The 24975-nt window shown below is 40.6% G+C and overlaps 4 protein-coding genes across 8 annotated transcripts; 3 read left to right on the top strand and 1 right to left on the bottom strand.

The window, feature by feature from the left end:
* The first annotated feature begins 1636 nt into the window (after positions 1-1636).
* LOC129729138 (uncharacterized) lies at positions 1637-3274 on the top strand. 2 transcript variants are annotated; one of them, XM_055687623.1, is made up of 5 exons: positions 1637-1878; positions 2007-2334; positions 2391-2658; positions 2715-2888; positions 2944-3274. In XM_055687623.1, exons 1-4 carry the CDS (start codon positions 1693-1695, stop codon positions 2872-2874), a joined length of 942 nt encoding a protein of 313 aa, XP_055543598.1. In that variant the 5' UTR covers positions 1637-1692; the 3' UTR covers positions 2875-2888; positions 2944-3274. The 2 variants fall into 2 exon arrangements, with proteins under 2 accessions (XP_055543598.1, XP_055543603.1); XM_055687628.1 differs by lacking the exon at positions 2944-3274 and having other exon boundaries at positions 2715-2933.
* LOC129729152 (neutrophil elastase-like) lies at positions 2870-4604 on the bottom strand. The gene is made up of 2 exons (XM_055687637.1): positions 4500-4604; positions 2870-3751 (listed from the first exon to the last, which is right to left on the bottom strand). The coding sequence occupies exon 2, from the start codon at positions 3681-3683 to the stop codon at positions 2883-2885; it is 801 nt and encodes a 266-aa protein (XP_055543612.1). The 5' UTR covers positions 3684-3751; positions 4500-4604; the 3' UTR covers positions 2870-2882.
* A 179-nt stretch (positions 4605-4783) lies between these two features.
* On the top strand, positions 4784-12671 carry LOC129729162 (ubiquitin-conjugating enzyme E2 H). 4 transcript variants are annotated; one of them, XM_055687648.1, is made up of 3 exons: positions 4784-4936; positions 8520-8989; positions 10874-12671. In XM_055687648.1, exon 3 carries the CDS (start codon positions 10922-10924, stop codon positions 11468-11470), a length of 549 nt encoding a protein of 182 aa, XP_055543623.1. In that variant the 5' UTR covers positions 4784-4936; positions 8520-8989; positions 10874-10921; the 3' UTR covers positions 11471-12671. The 4 variants fall into 4 exon arrangements, with proteins under 4 accessions (XP_055543623.1, XP_055543627.1, XP_055543638.1 ...); XM_055687652.1 differs by lacking the exon at positions 8520-8989 and having other exon boundaries at positions 4791-4936; XM_055687663.1 differs by lacking the exons at positions 4784-4936; positions 8520-8989 and adding an exon at positions 9027-9327.
* Positions 12672-23230: 10559 nt separating this feature from the next.
* Positions 23231-24767, top strand: LOC129731748 (trypsin-2-like). The gene is made up of 4 exons (XM_055691996.1): positions 23231-23499; positions 23796-24071; positions 24128-24241; positions 24296-24767. Exons 1-4 carry the CDS (start codon positions 23335-23337, stop codon positions 24662-24664), a joined length of 924 nt encoding a protein of 307 aa, XP_055547971.1. The 5' UTR covers positions 23231-23334; the 3' UTR covers positions 24665-24767.
* The last annotated feature ends 208 nt before the right edge of the window (positions 24768-24975 follow it).

Raw genomic sequence — 24975 nt, 5'->3', positions numbered from 1 at the left:
ATATCAGTAGCGATATTTAAAGGTGAGCTAATTTAGAAAAATAATTTCTCAATCTAAGGTCTGACAAATAAAGGTGAGTAAGTTTAGTTGATCCAAAAAAGTATTGTTTATAAAATTGTTTGTGAAGTGTAGGTATGACTTCACACACAAAGTATAACAAAAACTTTTTCTGGAACCCATGACATGTGCATATTGCTTAAAGTGTTTGTGCTTCGTTCTGGAAACACATCATGTCGAAAATGAGCCCCAAAGATGAAATTGTGCCTGGGTGGCTTCAGTCTCATCTAGAGCGAAAATGATCGTATCGTTCTGTGCTTCAGTGAAAGTTGGTTTGTATTTATAGTACTTCTTACTAATTGATATCCAAACTCATTTTTATAAGGCGAAAAATCCGTGATCAATTTAAACAAAGCTTCGCGATTTCCCAGAAATCGTAGACGGTTGGTAAAGGATACAGTTCTTCAATCTAATATAGAAGTCCACGGTGCGTCATTCAATATGAGCCATTTTGTTACCTCCAGTCTTTCAAGAACTATTTATTATTTTGAAGTACATATATTATTACTTACTTGTTTTTCGTAGGGAAAGAATGTAACTATAAACTGCAGTTTTAAAAATCATCAGCAGTCAATTTTTCATTCAATCCGAGATGGTATTTTACTATTATTCCTGCTAAATCCGATTGCTTAGCATCGGTCTGTTCACCAGCTTCTGCGCGAACCACAATGTCCTTCCCGGTTTTAGTAGACTTGAGTTATCTTAGAAGGTCCGAAGGTCCTTCGGACTGAATGTTGGTTTGTATTTTGCCTGTTCAATTTCAGGTTCCTCTTCTTTTGGCTTTTCGGAACAAGAATTCACAGTTTGCGTTAACTGATTCATTTTCTCCAGCTACCAGGTTTGATGTTTCAGTTTCACCACTGTTCAAGAGCTACAGTATGTTGAATTTCGGTGATCAGAAATTAGTTTACGCTAATCGACCTTTTCGATTGATAATTCAAATCAAGCCTGAAATCTGTAGGAGAAATAATAGTTTAAAATATCGAAAATACTTTTCAATTTGAAATAAAAATTACCATTATTTGAAATGTTAGTCGAATGCTTCGGAAGCTACAAATTAGACAACTTTTTCGCCACTTTGATTAATTAAAATTTTCGCACAGGAAAATTATATTCATTAAGTTAACCACATTCAATAAAAAATGTCTTGTAATCGTTCGCTCAGTCTTATAGGCCTAAAACACTAAAATGGCACTCGAAGGAGTCGTACAAAATTGCTCTTGATTCCTTATTTGAACCATCGATTGTCGATGGATACTTCATCAAGGGACAGCATGTTATTTAAATCCCAATCGCTCGAGAGAAATACAGGCATATTTAGTATTCTCTTATTAGAATTGCTCATCGAATGCTTTCCAAGTAAAACAAATCGCGACATTCGTCCAGGAACTTAAAGCTTAAAGTTCAAGGTTTTAACCTTAAGCCGATAATGGAACATAAAATTTGAATACGAAGACCAAGTGGTTCGCTCTTCAATTTTTCTTTGCCCTAATTTACCCTTTGAACGCTTCACCAACTTTCGGAACTCATTCCCATTGAGTTACTTTACCATCTTTACACTCACCTCGGTGTGGTGAGTTTAAAAAAAACAGTGCAATAATTCTAGATCGTTGCTCTCGTTGCTAGTGTTGTACAATGCAGGATTTAGTAAAAATCAACGACAAACATTATATTGTCGATATTCGACAGCAGAAATCGACCCCCGACGATGGCGCCTCATCGTCCGCAGGACAAGCAACGATGATTCAGTGCAGTGTTTTCGATTTGGTCCAGCTGTGGAGCGAAACGATTGCCATCACCGATTTAATCGAACGGGAAAAGGTAAACACAGAGAGGCGATTTAAAGGACTATTTTGGGAGAGCGTGAGAGAGTTTATAAGTTAGCCCTTTAAACCCTTTTAACCAATAGTTGTATTTAGGATTAAGAATTATAAAATTTTATTTTTCAGCGAACGAACTCTATCGTTCAGTATTCCGCCGAAATCATCAGTGAAACAATGCTAGCCCGAAAAGCGGATGATTTTTCTATAACCCATAGCGAATCCAACGGTTGTGAAATGTGTCTCAGATTGAAATACTACGTGTCGGGCATACCGGTCACTTTTAGTATGAAACTCGAAGCGGCTGGTCAAGAGCAGGTATCGCAGCATGTGCTGCTGCCCGTGTGGCGCTCGTTACTCGTCCTGTACGAGGAGAATTGTGCCCTCAGAAATATGCTGCTGAAGAAAGACATCGAAATTGACCAGTACAAGTTGGAGGGAGCTGTCCTCAAGCGAAGTAATTATTCTTCCCTAAATCAATAGTCCAACCTAATAATATTCATAATTTTACAGACCTTGTAGCTACGGCAAAATTCGATGAGGCAAAATTTGACAGCACATTTCCCCTGACAATCCCGGAGGAAGGTCTGAAGGTTCGTGAACTGATCAAACCAAAGGAACGACGTGGAAATCTGATGAAGCTGCTGCAGATTGAATGTAGGCAAGTGCCGGCCGAAACGGCAAGTCCTGGAAAGCTGACCTTAGCAAACGCACTGACTCCCACTAGGAAAAGTCCTGGTGGACGTGCTAAAGGATTGAGCGCTATCTTTGCGAAGCAAAGGTTGGTTGTGAATTTTATTTCTTAGAATTTGTTTGTTTTATCAGATTTTTGTTCAGGGTGCCTAAATCTCTTTCCACGTCATCGTCATCACTGAAGCGGCTACAATCTGGCATGGCAGATGATGACGACAAGGATGATGTTTTAGAGAAAGATAATTCCTGCTTCGACATTAGTTTAGGGAAAGATTTGAAGATACGAAAAATTACCAAACTTTAGGATACTAACTAAGAGTAATATATTTTAGCACTTATTAAAATTAAACATTGAATAATGAATCTGTTGAAGGTAACCGTATGCGACCCAGTCGCACCTGCTCTGGTTGTTTGAGAGCGTATCCAGTCGATTTTATCCCTTATGCTGTAGAACTCCACAGGCCCTCCACATCGTTGCGGATTTGATCCTAGAATTCCTGCCAGCGATCCATCACACAGCAACGGTGAACCAAGATCTCTATAGCATGCTCCGGAAGAAGTTTGCTCTCCACTTGCACATATAACACTAGGTGAACAATTCTCTACTCGGATTCGCATGTACACTTCCTGCAAGTGATCAACCACATTCCAGTCACTATCGTTGGCTCCCCATCCGACCAGAATACACTGCTTCTGTGATTGTTGAACAAACTCATTCAAAACCACCGGCTTCAGTTCGGGTACTTTCTCTTTAAGCTTTAGAACAGCCAAATCTCTAACATCTCGTACCCAAATTTCTTCGACTTCGACCTCGATAGCATCTGTGTTGTTCGCCCTGAACGGGGTGCCCATCAAAAGGTGCAGCTCTTCTGGAACGCGAGCTCCACTGCCGTTCAGCACACAGGAAGCACTGGTGAGCACGTCTCGAACCGATACCAACACGCCGGCACAGTAGAATCCATCTCCAACGGCTTTCAGGTGGATCGAAACCATGTACGGAAATTCTCCAAACAGTGCATTGATTCCACCGGCAATCCTTGGTTCGAGAGAAAGTATCGAACTTAGGGTGCACGGTAGAAACATCAATGCGGTGGCCACCATCAGAGGAGACATTATCTTGTTTTCATGGTGTCACTGTGGTAGCAGGAACAGAAAGTTCAACACGTTCACGAAGCTCCAACCTGCAACAGAACCGTGAATCATTTTGATTGCTCGTTAAGAGTCGAAATTTTATCTTTCAGTTATCTCATCATGCTTTTACTGATAGGAGACTGCCATCAACGCTGTATGAAATAATTGTCACTTGTGGAAGAAATGTGACTTGTTCTTTATTTCAAGTATGAATTGATACACTGGTGTAGCGTGGGGGGGTGGGGAGGGGGCGGAAGTCACCCTCTAGGGAGTGACACCCATGAGGAAAATTTTCATACGTGTCACTTTCAAAAAGGTGACATCCGTGATAACAATTAGGCGGAGGTCGTGGTGAAGCTCTCTAGAATCATATAAATTTGGAGTGTACTAACTCTCGCAATGTTTGAAAATAAAATAATTTCACTGCAACCTGGTAGGTGAGACACCCAAATTTTACGCCCCGGGAGTCACCCGGCTACGCTACGCCACTGAATTGATAACTCTAATACAGAATGGATGTGGGGGAAGAATAAAATCACATTCTGTGGGCCATGTTGATGAAAAAATAAAAAACTTTTTTCTTCAAACATTATAATTCTTCAGAGATTTGATCCTGAGAGTAATCTCTGAAGTTATGTCTGAAAATTACGAGGAAATCATAGGTATGAAGACCAATATAAAACCTGCATTTATAATCCTTAGATTGCTAAAAACAATGGACTAATTTTACTGATATTCTAATCCACGACGTTTAAATATTGAATAGCAATTGAACAACTTTAAACATAAAATAAATACCTAATTGTTTCTGTAACCAACGTGTTGATTCAACTCTGAACCATCCTAACGCTCATTACGCAGTTTTGACGGCAACTCAGGCGCTCTCTTTAGTACGCGCGAATTCTCTCATTGCGGAGCGTCGCGGCGAGCAAGAGTTCCGCTGTGTTTTGATCGTTTTCTATGCGCTACAGTTTTGCTTTTGATCTTTTGTGCTATTGTGTAGCGGGAGCGGGAAAAAGATAGCATATTCTATTTTTTTGTTGTCGCACATTCAGTGCACATAGTAGAAGCAACGTTCTGCTACGACGCAGCGGTTTGTGTGAGTGAGTGAGTGAGCAGCAGCAGAGGGGCAGAGATAAATTTTCAGCTGTTTTCACCTCATTGGCAAACTTTGCTCCGACTTGTGTGGCGTGCAGGAAGTGTTTAAAATTTTGGATTTCGGCTGAAACTTAGTGGTAAGTGGTCAGTTGCTAGGGCCTCGTAGAAAGATACTCGAGGTCGGATCGGTGTTTGCATTTGGGCAGTGTTTGATCCGAAATGTAGTGATTTTCTTTATGTGCAATATTGTGTTCTCCTTTGCCTTCCCTTCTTTCGCAACTTCGTCCGAGACCCTGGTGATGATGATCGAACAAAGAACGAATGAAAGAGAGCGTGCTTCCGAGAGGAAAAGAGAAGCCCTTTTTTTTGTTTCGATCCGGAACAGTGATGCCAGGTTTTTCTCTGTGTTGGCTTGAATATAAATTTTATGCTTGGTCCAAGCTGAATTCCTAACTTGTGTAAAGTTCTATAGTACACTAAAGATTATTTTTACGCGGGGGATACGCAGCCCGTAAATTTGGAAATCCGCGTCAGTTCTCTGGGATCTTCGTAAAAAAAAATTTGTTTGCTAAAGGGTTTTATTCATTTCTGCTAAAAGGAATCAATAACAGTGTTGCATGCGAATCGAACTGAAAATCAAGATAAAAATGAATTTATTTACAGAATTCGCATGAAAAAGACCTTAGTGTATATCAGTTTGTTTTTTGTCAGTACCTATCTTCAGGTCATAAAACTAATTTAGCAAATTTTTACAATAATTTAATTTCCCAATCAAGGAAGACTATTTAAACTCCTGAAAGCGTATTTGTCAGGCCTATGCAAAGAAGGCTTCTTTTCATAACCCAAAAAAAAAAACGGGGCTTATTACGGGAGTCACTTCACGGTGAAAACGAAGTGAAAAAAGACGCGTGCAAATCAAATGGCAATCACTTTCACTTCACCGTGAAGTGACTCCCGTGTTAAGCCCCAACGTAACGTTATGGAACCACGGTGGGTTCGAAATGAAAATAGAGCAAAATATATGTCACATACAGCCCAGTGTAAAAGCATAAGCGCGTAATTTATTGAAAGAACTTGAACATGGTGTGGTTATCCAGTCCACGTTTAGGATTCCAAGTGAAGTGAAAGACTTGAACAAAATGTTTATTTTTGACGTAAGATGACGTCTTTGTTTACTATGCTGTGGTACATTCTGTAAAATTGACAGTAAAATCGGCCAAATGTTAGCTTAAATTTCAAGATTTTTCTGGCAGAAACTCGCAGTCCCAAGAGCTCAACTAATGTTTACTACCATGAGCCTAAAGTCTTCTGGTGTCCAAGGTAAAGCTTTTTGAAACAAATCGTAATAACCTCCTTCAATAGACAATTCAATGATCTGCTGTGAGAACGCCATTAAAACATGTCTTGAAGGAAATCATGCTGAAATAGGAAAGAGTAAACTTGATAAAGTACTTACAGCACTAAGAGCGGTGCGTGCTTTGCCAAACCGAACTGAAGACGAGTATCAAGCAATCGGGATTTATTACTTGCATTCGTAAATAAGCTCCGCCCATTTTTTCTTTATTTGAATGATTTCAAACATTCAATTGATTCCACATACATACAAAGATTGACCTTGCAATTTATTTAAAGTCTGCAAGTGCATGACGATATCAAACTTTCACTTTCGGTTATTTCTCAGAAACAGGAAGTCGTCATATTGGATTTCAAATGGCATGAGAAGTCGATTTCTAGCCGTCGTTCTGGTTCCAGAAATGTTCATATTCGATGGACCCGGAGTTACGTTATGAATGGCAATTTTTGTGAGTTGCGTTAGAACAGCAAAGCTCTTGGGCGCGCCTAAAATTGATTCAAGCTTCGGCAAAAATTTCGGTGAAGAAGTTCATAATACGCTAGTGGGTTGGAATATTTTGGACAAGTTTGTGTTGCTTTTTTAGTGATTAGCTCAGCCGAAAACTAAGCAATCTGGCTTGTCCTCTCCATTTCTATAAGCTTCTATGTATAAATATAATAATATATGGCAAAAGCAGCAGATCTGAAACACTTATCTTCAACCGTTTCACAAAAGCATCAAACGAAATCAATTCATTCGCAGTCAATCAACTTATTAACAGCCTCAAAGATCCAACAGTTTGCTCAAAAATTACTGATGAAGATAGCAATCTAACCGAGAAATCTTATGCAAATCAGCTCAAACGCAATCAAATTCGCGACGATTATAAAGAGCTCTTGGAGTTGGCGTTCGCATTTCTTGGTTGTAAAGCGACCCCTTCTCACTCATCACTTAAGCTCAGAATCGGTTGGATTGGCTTTTTTTAGAACCAGATGTCCCGCTTGAAATTAAACGAAAAATTATCAGGCGATTGGAAGCGAAGGATTTTTCAGTAGCTTTTGTCGAATATCGCAAGCATTCAAATCCTGATTTATCCCATCTAGTATTTATCAAATCTCGTTTCATACAGAACCGATGCTTTCTTATCGAGTTTTAAACTTAACATGGATTTTTTCGACCATGACACAGCCGAATAGAAAAATAATAGGGAATAGCGACGTTTTGCCGAAAATTACTCGATGTAAACGACGCCACAGAGCGTGGAGTTTTATATTTATGAAAGATTATAACCGTGTTTCAAGACATAATGGAGACGAACTTCCCAGTTGAAACTGAAAACTTCGAATATCAGCATCAACACAAACGAGCTGAAAGAGATAATTGCTTTCAGCTCCAATCAGTTGACCGTGATAATGCTGACTGGCAGCATTACTGTGATTTCGCACACGCTATGTTGCTCTAGCGATATTTATGCGGTGTAGGATGAAGGTGCTTACCTACTTCATTGACTTCATGCAATGGATTTGCTCAGATCAAATAGTTTTGATAATAACAAAGATATATCATTTATTTCACTGACATGATTATTGATTGATAATTGACTCGGGTGACATTCAATATCAGCTTGAAGAGAGTGAGAATGAAACTACTGTTGTATCACTTTTTTTTTGTGTCGAAATTTCGCAACACTGATTGCATGTTGTTGACTCAGCGAAAAAATAAACATCTCATTCCAAATCCGCACTTTTTAACAAACACAAAAAGTTATAGATCATTTTAAACTTAAATTGGGATATTGTTCTATAAAAATAAAAGTAAATTCCACCGCAGTTTGGTGACGCGTGAACAAAAAAATTGTATTTCTTCATGTTCACGTTCATCCTATTTTCGTCATACCACAACAGGAGTTTGTTGATGTCAACTTGCAGGGATACACAATCTAGAACGGATAAATTACTCGGAAGATTTTAAGGTCATCTGCGAAAAATAGCTTTTCAAACGGTCGAACGGGGTCGTTGATATACAGGATAAAGATGAAAGACTCGAGGATGCTACCTTGGGGTACACAAGATGTGACATCGAATTTCACCGAGACTTCATAATCTACTTGGACAAAAGCTTTTCTTCCAGTAAGGTACAGTCTCAGCCGTTCAACTATCCAGCATGGGAAGCCCAAATGTAGCAGTTTTTGATTATAAGGATGTGTGAAAACACGTCCTACATTAAGATAAGACTCAAGATTCTCAATTTTAAGATCCAATTTTGAGTTGCAAAATATTGTTGACCACCCTGTTAACTTTAGTTGCGCACCTGTCCTTTCTTCATAACACACCTGAAGGACCCTCATTTGTTGACCCAGTTTTGCATGTTTTTTTTTGTGTCCGCAGTTATCACCAACCAACCGCAGCTGGCAACCCTGACAGGGCAATAAGTGCAACTTTCAGTAGTACTGGTGCTCACTCTCACTCACTCTCTGTGCCTGTTTGTGAGAGCGAGTGCTGGTGTGGTAGTGGTTTTGTTGTTATTGTTTGCTACACAGCCAGCAACTCCTCGTGACACCACTGTCGTCGTATAGAGCTGCTGTTGCTGTTGCTGCTGCGTCGAGGTGCGTGCGAGAGGAAATATCGGTACTGCTTCAAGGCGAACCCCCGTGTATTCGAATCGAACAACAAAATTGGTGCACAACCGAGAGGAGCCAATCGTCGTCGACGGCAACGAAGACGACAACGGCAGGGCAGGAGCATAACAATAACATTCGAGTCGCAGTAGCTAAGAGCTAAGCTAGCAGCTAGCAACACACCACCAGCGAGCAGAGACAACCGAGCTCACGGTTTTGAGCTGTGGAAAATAAACGCAGGTAATCTTTTTGTGTGTTTATTTCGCACTGCTGATTGCCACCACCGAGTTGAAGCAAAGGAAGGGCAATCAATCCCAGGGACAAAGAAGATGGTGAACTTGTGTGTAAACGTTTCTCGGTGAGGTTACATCAGGCCCGTGTCAGTGTCAGACGACAACGGGTGGGCAGTGATTAGTTAATCTGAGCTATTTGATAAATTGTTTCGATTGAGAGACTTTGGTGGAGTGAAATATATGCTTGTTTCCTCAGTGCCCCCGAAACGGTGTCGTTTTGAGAGGAAGAGAGCAGCAGCATCAGCAGGATCGAGCAATAATGGCTTTGTACAATTGTGATACACCGTGAGTGGCCGCATTCAATCGTTGGATCGATTGTCGTGATGGATAGTAGTCGTCTGTAAGCTGATTGTGGCTAATCGAATTATTGCTAGATGAAAAGGTTGGGCGATGTTCTTGTTGTCTGAGGTTCTGGTTCCGTGCATGCCTTCACTACAGACGGTTCTGCGCATTGACCCCGACACTGGGCTGAAATTAACGCTTTAGAATGTTGTCTTAATTTGTGTCCCTCCCCTGCATAGCCGTGCACAAGGATTTCGTTGGACGGAGAGTTGTTGAATTTGTCCCATTGATTTTTTAAAATTTTTTGGCTGTGCTGTAAATTACTAGTAAAACTACTTTTAAAACGATTGTCGATACTTTAACCACGTATTCGTTCAAGTAACAATTAGGATAACTCCAGAGTACAGCAACAGTTCTGTGATCAGGCTTCGATCAACAGACAGGGATATTTTATGGTGGAATACCAGATCAGATAATTTAATAAAAGAAGCGCGGAAAGAATTTAATCGAGCAAAGTGTACTTCTAGAAACACGCACAAGGGTTTGTTTCAGTAAAATATTTGGTCGTAAATACGTGCTACAGACCGACCATAAGCCACTTCTCAAGATATTTGGTAGTAAAAAAGGAATTCGCATATACACGGCCAATCGTCTTCAGCGTTGGGCGCTAACGATGTTGCTCTACAATTTCGATATCCAATACATTTCAACCGCTAATTTTGAACACGCTTACCTGTTGTCACGGCTGATGACCAGCCACAGTAAGCCAAATGAGGAATATGTGATTGCTGTACTTCAAACTGAAAGTGATGCTGTCTTGGGACATAACAATCAACTTCCTTTGGAGCTGCTCATTGACGAATTCCAACTCCAAGTGCCGCAAACCCTGGTTACAGAAAAACCACCAGAAGATCAGGAATTGGTAGCAGACTTCGAAGCAACTCTTTCTATAGGTGAACTAGATTCAGACATTACAATAACGGGCGACTCGAATGTGCCAGTTGAAAATTCTCCAAAGACAAGAGGGAAGACATCGCAGGCTCCCGGCCTGGCTTGCACCTTACGATCTTTTCTCAAAAAGGGAGATGTACCATAGGCATAACATCATAGGCATGTTGCCAGGTTGGCCATGATTTTTAGCTATGAAGACAACAAATTAGTACGAAGACAACAAATTGAAAAATTCTTTTCATTATCAATGTAACCACCGAACTGATAAGTCGAAATATATAGTTACTCCTATTGTAAAGAACATTACACTCATGCACGAAGATTATAATTTCAAGAACGATACAGCATCTGATAGACGAACCAACGACTCCTTAATCTCAAGGTCGACACTTGTATGATTGAGCACCAGTCAATGGCGACAATACTCCCAGGATTTACTTTAATGTCATTTCACACTGTTATGAACGGATACACTTCTCTATTCACCTGGAAATTTCGTTTTTTTTTTCGTTAGCTCTCAATATTTCAGAAATATACAGCTTAGACTATAGACTTGAAAAAATACGATACTTATTCGCCTTATTATCCTTATTACTAGCGGTACGATATAAATACACCAGCAGGGTGCCGCCACTGACCGGGCAAAATGTCCTCCCCTAGTGCCGGCAAGCGTCGGATGGACACCGACGTGATCAAGCTGATCGAGAGCAAGCATGAGGTCACCATTCTGGGCGGGCTGAATGAGTTCTGCGTTAAATTTTTCGGCCCCCGAGGGACACCGTATGAGGGCGGCGTGTGGAAGGTGCGCGTTCACTTGCCCGAGCACTACCCGTTCAAGTCACCGAGTATCGGCTTCATGAACAAAATCTACCACCCAAACATCGACGAAGTGTCCGGCACGGTTTGCCTGGACGTGATCAACCAGGCGTGGACGGCGCTGTACGATCTGTCCAACATTTTCGAATCCTTCTTGCCCCAGCTGCTGACCTATCCGAACCCAGTGGATCCGCTGAACGGGGACGCGGCTGCCATGTATCTACACAAGCCCGAAGAGTACAAGAAAAAGGTGGCGGACTACGTGCGGCGGTACGCCACCGAGGAAGCCCTGCGCGATCAAGAACCCACGGAAAGCTCCGACAGTGAGTCCAGCATGTCCGATTTCAGTGAAGACGAAGCGCAGGATATGGAGTTATAACAACGGCTAGCCTCGATATTAACCAATTACTATTATTAAAGAAAAAACAAACATCCGTGCAGAAGATTAATATGGTGAGAAATGAAATCTTTTTATTAAATTAAATGTTTTACATGTAGGTTCATTCATCTACACACAACTACAAACTCACACACGCCATCGTATCCGCATAGACACACATACACATTCACACTCACACCGAGACACTAGTAACCAAATAAGAGAACAATAGGAAAAATATTATGAACGAAAACTAGCGTAGCTAAGATCTCTGCGCGAATAGAATTTAGAAAAAAAAACAGCAATCTAAAATACAGATCAACTCACACCAGTTTGCTGTGAGTGGGAGCCAAAGTTTTGTTTCATGTTCTCCCTTGCTTATGTCCAGCTCATTTCAAGTGTCAAAACACCACACGAACAAGCAAGCAAGCAAACCAATACTAATCTATCTATTTAGTACCGTGACCCGTTCACTAACGTCTCCCGACGCGTATGTGTATGTCATTTCTCCGTGTGGTAGTAGAATCGACCAAGCGTTCGTTTTCCTATAATTAATTGCTCCTAGCCTATTGCGAAACTCGTAGATGCGCGCGCGTTTGTTCAACCTTTTGCCAATATATTATATATTTACCTAACTTTTGTGCGTATCAACAACTTTGATTGTGAATGTTTGAGTTTATTTTATTTACAACCACTTATACACACACACCAAGTCAAAGATTATATGTACTATTGTTTTTGGCCGCCTGCCCGAGGCGACGAAGATGGTCTCAATTTTGTTCTCTCTCTCTCACACACACGTGGTTCCCTGCCGATCCTCTTCCTTTGTTCTTCGCAAACCCCAACACACAACCCATACCGACCCCTCTTCTCCCGCCAGAAAGGGGCAGTAGACGTTGCGCGGCAGAAGGAGATTGTTTATTGAATAATTAATAGTAGGGAATATTAAGAAGTAATAATTATATACTAAAAGTAATGATAATATATAACAAAAAGTGGAGCGATGAAAAGCAACAAAAAAATGAGCGAAAAATTGAAACAACAAAAAAAAACAAGATAATGGTGAAAAACAGTAGTGCTTAAGTCATGTTTGTAATTTCGATGAATGATGAAATTTTCTTTGGAAAAACAAAACAGAAGAAACAAAACACAGAAAATCGCATATATTTAAACATACTAATAAAACTGTGAGAGAAAAGTAGCCAGCGGCTGTTGATTGAAGACCAGATGACGGCCTCCCGCTTGCTCTCTCTGTTGCCTGTTTGTTGATTTTATTTCAGGTGGGCGTTATCACAATAGAATAATTTGAAGTCGCATCCACAATGATTAGGATGAACAACACAGGATTTTCTCGTAGTAGGGTAAGCTCTTTCACGAAATAACAGCATTTATAATATACAAAAAAAAAATATGTTTTAGGTTGATTCTGAATTCACAGAACTGCTCGCAATGTGTCGCATTAGATAAACATATCTTCGTTTATAAACAGTCAAACAAACAACATGGAATGTGGAGCAAAAAGTTGGTCACTTTTCGTCTGTCAGTGCATTGCAAAACCTGAATTCTATTCGTGTGCGACCAAGAAAATGTCAATGCTAGTTAGTCTGAATTATCGAAAACAGATGCCAATGTTAAGAACTCAGTCTTTCAGTTTTTTTTTTCAAGTGATCCAATCCCAAAATATTCCAGTTCTTTATAAATAAACTCAAACTTTTTGGAAATATGTCAGCGAACAGCGTAAAGACGACGGCCTCCCTTCGAGTATGTAACTAGAAAGCGACACTGCGAACTCTGTCGAACAAATTTGAAAATTATTTTCACGGATGAAGTTACTGCCGCAATAGAACGTGTCCTTTTTCTCGATCGTGCACTGACTAGCCTCTCCATCGATGATAGCGTGGTACCATCAGTCGCCTCGAAACTAAGGTCTTCCATGTCTGCTAGACCAGACTGTTGAAATAACGATGATTTCGCAAATAAAATTGACTTTCGAACGCTTTTCCTTGTATTGAAGTATTGTATTCCCTAACACGAACATCAGAAAGGAAGAGCAAAGGATTGCAAATATACTTTACCTTGTATAAATACGACATCGATTGACTAAGTTTTCCTATGGATCGTACGCTCACGTCACCTTAAAAGGGGTAAGTACCGCATTGGTGACACCGATTCGGTGTAGAGGCCAGTATCTGTATGCCTTCGAATATCTGGTAGCGGAAATTTTGGAACTAGCAGAAAACGCGGCAAAAGACAACAGAAAATTGCGTATTATCTCTGAGATAGCTCTAAACGGCTGAAACACAAACCGCCGACCCGCCGTCGGAAGCGGCGGCCTTTCGCATGCAAACAACCGATCTACTGGATTGCCCGGATTTCTGAAGCATAGGGGCAATCGCCTATTTTACGTCCGAACGAGCGGTAGCGAGTAAGGACAGTATGCGCCCCGGACAATCGAGTTGACCGAAGGCCACGAGTGTGTTGCATTAAATTTTTAACACTGTCTGTCAGATTCGTTGAAAAGAGCAATATTGAATAAAAATTAATGTCAGTTCAGGAAATAGCAGAAGAAGAAAAAGTGCTGGAGACCGTAAAACGCAACTGAGATCAAATGAGTAAAGCTGTCGAAGAAGTTCCGTTGAACTTTGGGAAAAGGCAAGTACGTGATGATGTTTGTTTCCGTTGTGGAAATTCAGGTCACTTTGCCAATGATAGAAAATGTCCAGCCAGAACCAAAACATGCGACAAATGTAGAATTACGGGACATTTTGAGAAAATGTGTAAAACTAAAATCAAGAAATCAAAAAAAATACCTTGACGGCCAAAAATTCAGCAAGTGTCAGAAAGTCAACCCAATGTTTCGGATACTACAAATGGAGATACAACGGACGATTTGCCACAAGTGTATGCTACAAGTTCAGAATCAGACGAAACATCCTGTTTCGTTGAAGGAACTAAAATGAATTGGATAATCGACACCGCGGTGCTCACTTCAATGTGATTACACGGGATAAGTGGAAATGGCTTAGGGAGTAAGGCTGTGTAGTGAGCAAAGAGTGCAAGTCCAAAAAAGTACTGAGAGTTTACGTAGACCGTAAATTAAATGTTTATAAAATTATAAAAGCTGACATTGCAACACGGCATAAAACAGTGCACCACAAGATTTATGTGGTTGACATAAAAAAAGGTGCCAGCCTGCTAAGCAAAAATACTTTAATGGAACTTGGATTGATCGAAATACATGGAGAAATTTTTCACGTTGGAGATGTCAATGAGTCTGTAATTGGAAAATTGAAAGATGTTCAAGTAGAGGTTAGAATAGATAGTAGTGTAATACCCGTACAGCAATCGTGTAGGCGATTGTCTATTCCGATGAAAAAGCGAGCCAAACTCGAGGATTTACTTAATCAAGACATTATTGAGCTTGCACCTCTCAATATCAGCTGGGTTTCGCCACTTGTTGTTACTCCGAAAGACGGTGGACTACACGTACGTCTTGTTTCGGACATGCGTAAGGCAAATAAAGCGATTATATCAGAAAAGCATCCTCTACCGAGTTTTGAAGAAACAATGCCTTATCTAGACGGATGTTAAATGTTTAGCAAAATCGTTTTAGTTAAGGCATTTCATCAAATTGAGCTAGCTACTTCGTCGCGCGATATTACTACCTTTGTCACACAAGATGCCTACTATCGTTTCAAAAGGCTAATGTTTGGGATGAAAGTGGCACCGGAAATACTCCAACGCTGCATTGAAAGGGTGTTGGAGGGGTTAAATGGAGTAAAAGTGTTTATCGACGACATACTGGTATACGGCTTAAAACACGATTGAAGGCAGTACTGATTCGTTTATCGGAAAACGGGCTCACTATTAACGAAGCTAAATGTGAATTTAAAAAAAACAACTGTGAAGTTTATGGGTCATCAGCTTTCAGCCTACGGTATTTTTCCCACAGACGAAAAGATCAGTGCGATTAAAAGTTTTCGATGCTCCCAGAAAACCAGTGAAAAGAGCAGTTTTCTAGGTTCGATTAACTATTTAGGAAAGTTCATTCCTAACTTATCGACTCTAACAGCACCACTTAGGGATTCCATTAATCGAAGAAGGCGAAAAAACCTTTTGATGAGGTAAAACGGGCAATTTTGAACCTCAAATTTTTGGCATTCTATCCTGAAAGTAGAACAGTGCTGATAACCGATGCAAGTGACAGTGGGTTGGGTGCAGTTTTGATGCAATGGAATAATTAAAAACTGTGACCTGTTAGCTATACCAGTAAAAGTCTTTCAAAAACAGAATAAATATTCTATACTTGATAAAGAAGCCCTTGCAATAGTTTGGGCCACTGAAAGATTCGAAATGTATTTGAGGGGTTTATGTTTCATGATTCTGAGCCGTTAGTTCATATTTTTAGTGAATCTTCTACCCCAAATAAGCGACAAGAAAGATGGATTCTTAGAATACAGTCATACCGATACTGTGTAGCGTGGAGAAGTGATCGTCGCGGATTCTTTATCTAGATAGTGCGAAGTACCTGAAGTAACAACGTCTGAGGATGCACTATGTTTGATTGCTGAAGTTAACAAACCGTCTGCGTTAAATGGCCGAAGTCGTACGCAGTTCTCGTAATGATGAAGAATTTCAAAAAGAAAGGCCATGAATGATGACTGTTGGGATGAAAATCTAAAAGCATTCGCACCTTGCAAGTCAGAGTTGTGCTTTTCAAAAGACATTCTGCTCCGCAGAGATAAAATTGTTGTCCCTCGTGATTTACGTGAGACAGTGTTGCAGATATCACACATCGGTCACCCGGGCAAAGAAAAAATGAAACGGCGACAGCACTGTTATAGTGGCCTGGATTAGATTCTGATGTCGAGAGAACGTGTCAAAGCTGTATTAATTGCCAGTTGGTTGGACCACTGAACAAGCCGGGAGATGCCGTCAGCTCGTTGGATACATTTAAGTGCCGATTTTTTGGGCCCGTTACCCAACGGCAAATACATTTGCGTTCTTGTAGATTTATATAGTCGATTCGTAATAGCAGAATTCTTGACCTGCACTTCATCAGCAGATTTTATCAGAACACTGAAACAAGTTTTCACAAGAATGGGATTGCTGACGACTGATAATGCCTTAAATTTTTCGAGTCAAGAGTTCAACGACTATTGCGTCGATTATGGTATTAAACTTACCCATACCACTCCATACTGGCCCTGTGCGAATGGTGAAGTCGAGCGACAAAATCGTTCTTTGCTGAAAATTCTCAAGCCAGCGTCAAGCTACGGATCTTGAAGCATCACTTTAAGATTATCTTTATATGTATTCAGTAACTCCGCATAGCGTCACTGGAATACCTTCGGCCACATTGATGTTTGGTCGCAGATTTCGTGATTTGTTTCCCCATATTCGTGATGACGCTGTAATTGACGATGAAATGCGAGATAAAGATGCTGTGATCAAGCATCGTACCAAGCTAAACCGAGATAGAAAACAGAAGCGAAGGAAACATCCATTAATATCGGCGATGAAGTTCTTAAGAAAAATATGCAACCATCAAATAAGCTGTCACCCAGTTTCTTACCTGCTCTTAGCAACAGTATTGGAAAAAAACGGCAATATGGCAACGGTGGAGACCGAGGAAGGACAGCGGTTCAAACGCCTATGTAGAAAAGGAATCATCAGCAGACACTACTAATCACGATGAACGGCTCGAACATGCTACAGATATTGAACAACCCTCAAAATCAGTCGTGCGTCGTCCTCGTAGAGATGTTACGCTACGAAAGCGATTCGAAGACTATACTGTTTAGTTTAAACAAATTCCATTACCTTTTATCACTTTCATCCATCTTGTTTCATTAAAAAAAGAAAGATATGTTGTAGTCTTTAAAATTCTTGGCCGCACTGTTTTAGCTATAGGCTCAGTTAATACAGTTACTTGTAATAGTCCACATGTTCTGTGTTTTAATCCTAACAGGTATAATGCACAATATCGCTGCATCCTGAAGTGGTTGCGCATAGCTCAAGAGTTAGGCAAGGATCAGGAGAAGATCAATAGTAAGAGAAGGCTGTGGATGAACTGGCATTACCACAATCGACAGAGGGTGACTCTAGAGAGAATGCTGCTAGGGCTAGGGTATCGAAAAGAATTGGGTCGAAGTAAAAGTTGTCAAATATAATGGGCGCAAAATTTCTTGTGGGGGCTAGTTTTCATACATTTCATTTAAAAAAAGAGAAAAAAGAGTCAAAATGCGCTAATTTATTAACGCATAAAATAGTGTCGTAACAGTAGAAAAAAACACTTCAGTCGGGATTGAATCTCCGAAGATGTATTGAATATCTTGACCACAGCGTCAACGCCAACCTCTTTCAGCAACACAGCAATTGAGCAATTGAGGATAGTTGGGTTTGGTAAACGGCTGTGCAGTGCGTACCAGCAATACACCCGTGCCAACTAGCCAACTAACATAAAATAGACCCTAGTGTGGTCCAAGGCATAATACCAATTCCCCAACCTTCACGTGGTACCGATTGGAATACGAGCAACCAAGGGTAGATCGGTGAACCGGTGGGAACTTGGTCGTATGCTGACAGAGAAGGAGTGGTTGTTCTCTTCAGAGCGTGCTGCCAAGGAAGGGGTAGTTGTTTGTTTGAGCGTCTGTTCCCCCGGATAGGGGCGGCTCAAACAGCGACTGATCCGAAGCGGACGGTTGAACTATTAAAGGTGGTGCCTCGCCAGCTACACCCAAGACGGCAGCCTCGTCGCGAGACTAGGCATTGCAGCCCTAGTAAAGCAGCATGCTAAAATAAACATACTACGAACAATCAAGAATTTGAAACGACCCGGAACAATCGACAATGACCTAGGTATGGCGGATTTGTGGCCGCAGGGCACAGTACTACTAGAGCGGCGGCACAACCAATGAGCAGGGTATCGGCTTTGCAGAGTCGTGCGATCAAGTGGTAGGAGATCAGTGACAGGTTGTGTTTGTTGAGAATAAAAGGCCGGTTCTACAACTGCATTATCCTCAATGTGCACTGCGCTCACGAAGGACGGCCCGGTATAGAGAAAGAAACGTTCTACGCACAGCTGGAGAAACTCTACGATAGCTGCTCGCACATAAAGATTGTCATCGGTTACATGAACGCTCAGATCGGTAGGAAAGACATATATAGGCCAGTGATTGGTCCGCACAGCCTGCACAACGTGACGAACGACAACGGCCAGCGATGCGTTAACTTCGCAACTTTCCGCAGACTGGCAGTCCGAAGTACCTTCTTTCCTCAAAAGGACATCCACAAAACCACCTGGAGATCAGCTGACCAACGTGCAACAAACCAAAATGACCATGTTCTCAGACATACAAAAGGACGCACCAATTACGGTGCGGATATTGACTAGGACGACCACTTTGATCGAGTCTAGTGCAACGAAGCAAAAAGTTGACGATGTACCTGACACGACCGGTAGTCCTCTACGGAATGGATACAACGACGCTTCTGGCGGAGGGCCCTAACGCTCTTGAAGTTTTCGAACGGAAGGTGCTGCGGACTATCTACGGTGGAGTACAGACGGACGACGGAAAATGGCGACGGTACATGAACCATGAACTGCACGCGCTGCTTGAAGAGAACCCCATTGCACACCTGGCGAAAGCCGATAGGTTGCGGTTGGCCGGTCACGTCGTAAGAATGCCGGACGACAACCCTGTGAAATCACTTTTTATCAGCAATCTTGCCGGCCCCGGAACTAGAGGGGCGCAGCGTGCGCGATGGCTCAACCGAATTGAAGGAGAATTGCGGGTAATGAGACGTCTGAGAAACTGGCAAAACACAGCCCAAATGCTTGATGCTATGATAAGAATTACAGAATGTTTTTTTGCCTTTCTCCTAGAAAGGTATAGCAATCACTGGAAAAACCAAAGGTATAAAAGTGCCCCAATGGCCGAATGTCATATACCACTCGACCCCTTTCGACGATCTGAGCATTTTCTGTATGTATGTATGCATGTGTGTATGTGTGTGTGTGTGTATGTATGTGCAACTTTTTTTCTCACTCACTTTTCTTAGAGATGGCTGGACCGATTTTCATAAAATTGATTGCAAATGAAAGGTCTAGTTGCGTCATAGGTTGCTATTGAATTTCATTGTAATAGGATTTTTAGCTTAGAGGTTATGTATCAAAATGTAAAAATCACGAAACATCAATATCTCAGAAACCACACAACCGTTTTTAATAAAATTGGTTTCAAATGATCGGGCTGTCTCCAGAACCCTTAACTTTTGAATTTCGTAATGATTGAACATATGGTTCAAAAGTTATATAAAGAAAAGTTATCCTGAGGTTGTTTAAACTCACTCATTTTTCTCAGAGATGGCTGAACCGATTTTCACAAAATTAGTGTCAAATGAAAGGTCTAGTTGCCCCATAGGTTGCTATTGAATTTCATTGCAATCGGATTGTAACTTTGTCCGTTGTTCATGAAAATGTGAAATCACATAATGAAAGTAAACATATTGACTTCCTCCTAACGATCACTGGCTAATTAAAAGGTAGAAAAGTGATCCAAATGGCCGAATGTCATATACTGCTCGACTCAGTTAGACGAATTGAGCATTTTCTGCATATAATCATGTATAGGTGTATATGTTTGTGTGTGGGTGTGTACGTGTGTATGTGCACCTTTCTTTCGCACTCACTATTCTCAGAGATGGTCTGACCGAACAGATTTCAATGAAATTAATTGCAAATGAAAGGTCTAGTTGCCCTATAAGACCCTATTGAATTTTATTGTAATCTGATTTCTAGTTTAGAGGTTATGTATCAAAGTGTAAAAATCATGAAACATCAATATCTCAGAAACCACACATCCGATTTGATTAAAATTAGTTTCAAATGAACGGGCTACCTTAAAAACCCTTAACGTTTGAATTTTATGAAGATTGAACATGTGGTTCAGAAGTTATGGAAAGAAACGTGTTCTGGAGACTATTTAATCTCGCTCATGTTTCTCAGAGATGGCTGGCCCGATTTTTATAAAATTAGTGTCATATGAAGGGTCTTGTTGCCCCATAAGACCCTAATGATTTTTTTTTTACAAACGGGTTATTACTTTGCCTGTTATGTTTAAAAATGTGAAATCCAGCTATGAAAAGAAACATATTCCAAGACAACTTACTTGGACTCACTCATATTTCTTAGAGATGGTTGACCCGATTTCCACAGAATTAGTATCAAATAAAAGGTCTACCTACCTTGTAACACCCTAATGAATTTTGCAGTAATCGGACTGTAACTTCGTCTGTAATGTATCGAAATGTGAAAATCACGAAACTTCATTATCTTAGAAACTACACAACCGATTTGAACAATATTGATATCAGATGAACGGGCTATTTAAGGGTTAACTGATGAATTATGATTGAACACGTGGTTTCAAAGTTTGGCTGCCCCATACGTTACCTTTTCATTTGATTGTAATCAAACTTAAGCAAGCGTTATGTTTAAATTTGTAAAACAACGAAAGTCTATTATCTCAAGTATTACACGACTTATTTGAACATAACTAGTGTCATACAAATGAGTCATCTCTTAAACTTACAAATAACAAACTTCATAACAATTTGATATGCTGTTTAAAGTTTTAGAAAGAAAAAAAATTCAAAGACTACTTAACACTTTACCTGCTTCGATCAATATATATGGCCTCAACATGATTTAAATGTGGTATCGTACTATCTGAACGTTCCCGGCATCGCTCGTGATTAAATTGTTCGAAATTAAGAGTCATTGCTTTTATTCCGCTATTTCTTAAGTACTAACATTACGTCAAATTTCATATTTTATACTTTAATTACAACATCAATATTTTAGAACCCAAAGAGTGGATAAACATTTATTGGATTCAAGCATTCATGTAAATCTATTTTTACAAATAATAAGTTTGAATGAGAAAGGCTGAGTCTGACCGCTAGGTGGATTAATTTAGGTTTTTTTATAAGCGGGAGATTTGTTAGTAGCTTAAGTATTTATGATAGATATTAGTAAATAATGAGTATGTGTGTCCAATCACAAATGGTGACTTCTCAACACTGTTAGAAATTTGTAATTTTAATTGTTAGGATTTGTTTGCTTTCGCAATTAGGACTTATCATTCGTAGGGATTTAAACCTACTTGTCAGAAAAGGGGAAGTAAACTTACAACTAACCTAATTGCTAACTTATTGGCTATAAAGAGAGCTTATCGTAGCAATTGAGGATTGCAACGATTTTTGTCGAAAATTGTTGATAATTTTATTTGACATAGCTTCTAATGGTTCAACACCAGTAAGTCTATGTAAATCGAGTGTACCAAACCAAGGAGGACGCTTCAAAATCATTTTCAGAATTTTATTCTGAATCCTTTGGAGCGTTTTCTTCCTTGTTGAACAGCAACTTGACCAGATCGGTACAGCATAAAGCATTGCTGGTCTAAAAATTTGTTTGTAAATCAAAAGTTTGTTCTTTAAACAAAGTTTAGAATTCCTGTTGATGAGAGGATATAAACATCACGTATATTTGATGCACTTGGCTAGTATACTCTCAATGTGCTCTTTGAAAATAAGTTTTTTATCGTAATTTAGTCCCAAGTACTTAACCTTTAACCAACTCAAAATAACCCCATTTATCTTGACAACGTGATTGTTGTTTGGCTTGAGGAAAGAAGCCCTAGTCTTATGCGGAAAAATTATCATTTGAGTTTCAGAAGCATTGGGAGAGATTTTCCACTTTTGCAAGTAGGAAGAAAACATATCTAAAGTTTTCTGCAATCGACTGCATATGACGCGAAGACTTTTTCCTTTTACGGAAATGCTTGTATCATCGCAGAACAATGACTTTGTGCACCCTGCAGCCAAATCAGGAAGATCTGAAGTGAAGTATAGAATGTATTTATATTGATTAAATATATCAAATTACTCAAGCTTTATTATGGAGCCAGTTGATGACATTTCAAATTTCGAAATGTTGTCTACCTGTAAATAAACGAGGCAGATTTTATAGAAACCGATGTTTAAAAAAAACGTATACAGAGCTGTGACTTTGATTGATCATTAATGATTATAAAAATTACTGAGAAAATAATGCACATCAGTCTGCACTATAGTTTAAACCAAAACAAATGCAAAACTTTATACAGAAGAAATCGAAGCTTTCGCCCGCGATTCTCGACGCAAAAAGTTCCATCACCAAAGCTCTTATTATATACTGGGGTTTCCACCTTTTACTAGCAGACAGCGCTTACGCACTTGTAACCGAATCAATGGCTTATGCATGTTGTGACACAAAGCCTCGAAGAGCTGCATAACTCTTGAAGTGGCTCAACGATTTATCAATTTAAGTTCACATCAATCAGTTTGATAGAGCTTCCATTTTATTCCCACATTCGATTCTGTATCGTGTGTGAATCGTTGCATTTGTATTTTCCAATTAAAAAACACGAGCTAATCAATATTATTGAACAGACCGGAAACGGAAGATTACGGTGGAGTAGGCTCGCTTGCACGATCCCCCACTTCTACGATAATCCTACAAATAAACGCCACATTTAATCCGGAAAACCACCGTATGATATCCAACTACACCCGGGGGTGCAGGGTGCAAAATCTTCTGAACAGCGCTATCGCATCAATCGCAGATAAGAGCCTCGAAGTATTGATGTGTTTGAGCAGTCGAAAAGGGTGCACTGATAGCACTTGACTATTTGCGAACCTTCCTCGCTATCTGGAGACTATCGATGCAATAGTCTATTCCTGATCGTTTTAGTACGAACGTCGGAAAGCGCAGGTTCGGTCGACATCTTGGCAGGGTTTCAACGGGTTTGAAAGTAAGCATGACACCTGATACGAGGTACCTCTGGTTGAGCGTGTTGATTGCGCTGGTGTTAATTTTGTCACCGAGCAACGGTTCCGAAGTGCCTTCCGATAAAGATAATAACAGTTATGACCCACGGATTGTGGGTGGATTCCAAGCAAGCGCGAACTCTACTAGACATCAGGTGAGAGGTTGAACATAACCTGTAAAAATTAGCAATGTCAACGACGGCGTTTAGATTATCTAAACTACTTCTACGAGGTTGTATGACTCATTTCATGACGCTAGCGGGTAATTCCGTCACTGTCAGCGACACTCTATTGGAAGAGTTTATATCACTCGATAGCTTATCATGTGATTCGTTACTGTGTCGAACTACTCGCTCCTGTCTGGGTGTACAATCACTCTATTCTATTTGAAGCTTGTTGAAGCATCCGGATAAGCTTTGGATGGTTGATTGAATGCCTCGTTTTCTGACAGGTTTCCATCCGGCGTAAAACCACCGACCTGGCCTCGTTCGGTAGCGGACACTTCTGCGGGGGTAGTCTTATCAACAATCGTACCGTGTTGACAGCCGCTCACTGTTTGGTGGATGACAATCACCGCAAACGAGCTGCCAGCTACTTTCGCGTAGTAGGCGGTAGTACAACCCGGATGCAAGCTACAACCCAAACGGAAATAAGAGACGTTTCCCGGGTCACAATCCACGCGAAATACAATCCCAGCACGTTCGAGAACGATATTGGAATACTGATAGTAGGTTCTCGTCCGGATGTAGTTATAGATTCATTCTTAAAAAGTCTTTTACTTAGCTTAGTGAAATAATTCCTACTTCACATCCAAGTTTGCGACCGATTGAGCAAGTAACTACTGCGCCTTCGGCTGGCGCCGTTTGTCAAACCAGCGGCTGGGGGACCCGACAATACGTAAGTAGATGTTTTAGAACTTCCCAAATGGCCAATTCCAACTATTATTTGCAGGGCGTTATTGAGGCCACTCCCTACCTGATGGCAGTCAACATTACGGTTCAGCAGATCACGCAGTGTAATGCCTCAACCAGCTATCAAGGAATTCTAAGTAAGGGTATGCTTTGCGCGGGCCAGTTTGAAGGTGGACGGGACGCCTGCCAGGGAGATTCCGGTGGTCCATTGGTTTGCAATGGACTGCTGGCTGGTGTCGTTTCGTTTGGGAACGAATGTGCTAAGCCGGGTTACCCCGGTATCTACGCAGATGTGGCGTACTATCGGGAATGGATACGGGAAAACGGTGCCAGTAGGAGTGGAATTGCCAAAGGCGCCTTTGCCCTGTTCGTGTACGCTATCGCATCGTTCGTCGGCGTTTATCGATAGATCAACAGATTCAGACTGACAGTCCCAGTGAGAGCCAATCGATTCCGTTTCCATTAGTGCTAATACAATTATTTATTGATCGATTTATTGAATAAACGAGAATGAGCGATTACACAATTTTAAAAATATGAGTACATCCACTTGGGTAAGTTTCCAGTTTTGGTCTGTCTCGTTCTAGCAATGACAGTCTTATCATCAATGCGCTGATATGGATTGAAATGATAGCGTGTCCACATGTGGAACATTATCACCAATATCGGGAGGAATATCGAGAATATGATGACACATCAAAGACACGATTTGTGTAATTC

The sequence above is a fragment of the Wyeomyia smithii genome, chromosome 1, assembly GCF_029784165.1.
Source record: "Wyeomyia smithii strain HCP4-BCI-WySm-NY-G18 chromosome 1, ASM2978416v1, whole genome shotgun sequence".
In the NCBI taxonomy this organism is placed as follows: Eukaryota; Metazoa; Arthropoda; class Insecta; order Diptera; family Culicidae; genus Wyeomyia; species Wyeomyia smithii.
This window is presented reverse-complemented; position numbering and strand designations above follow the sequence as displayed.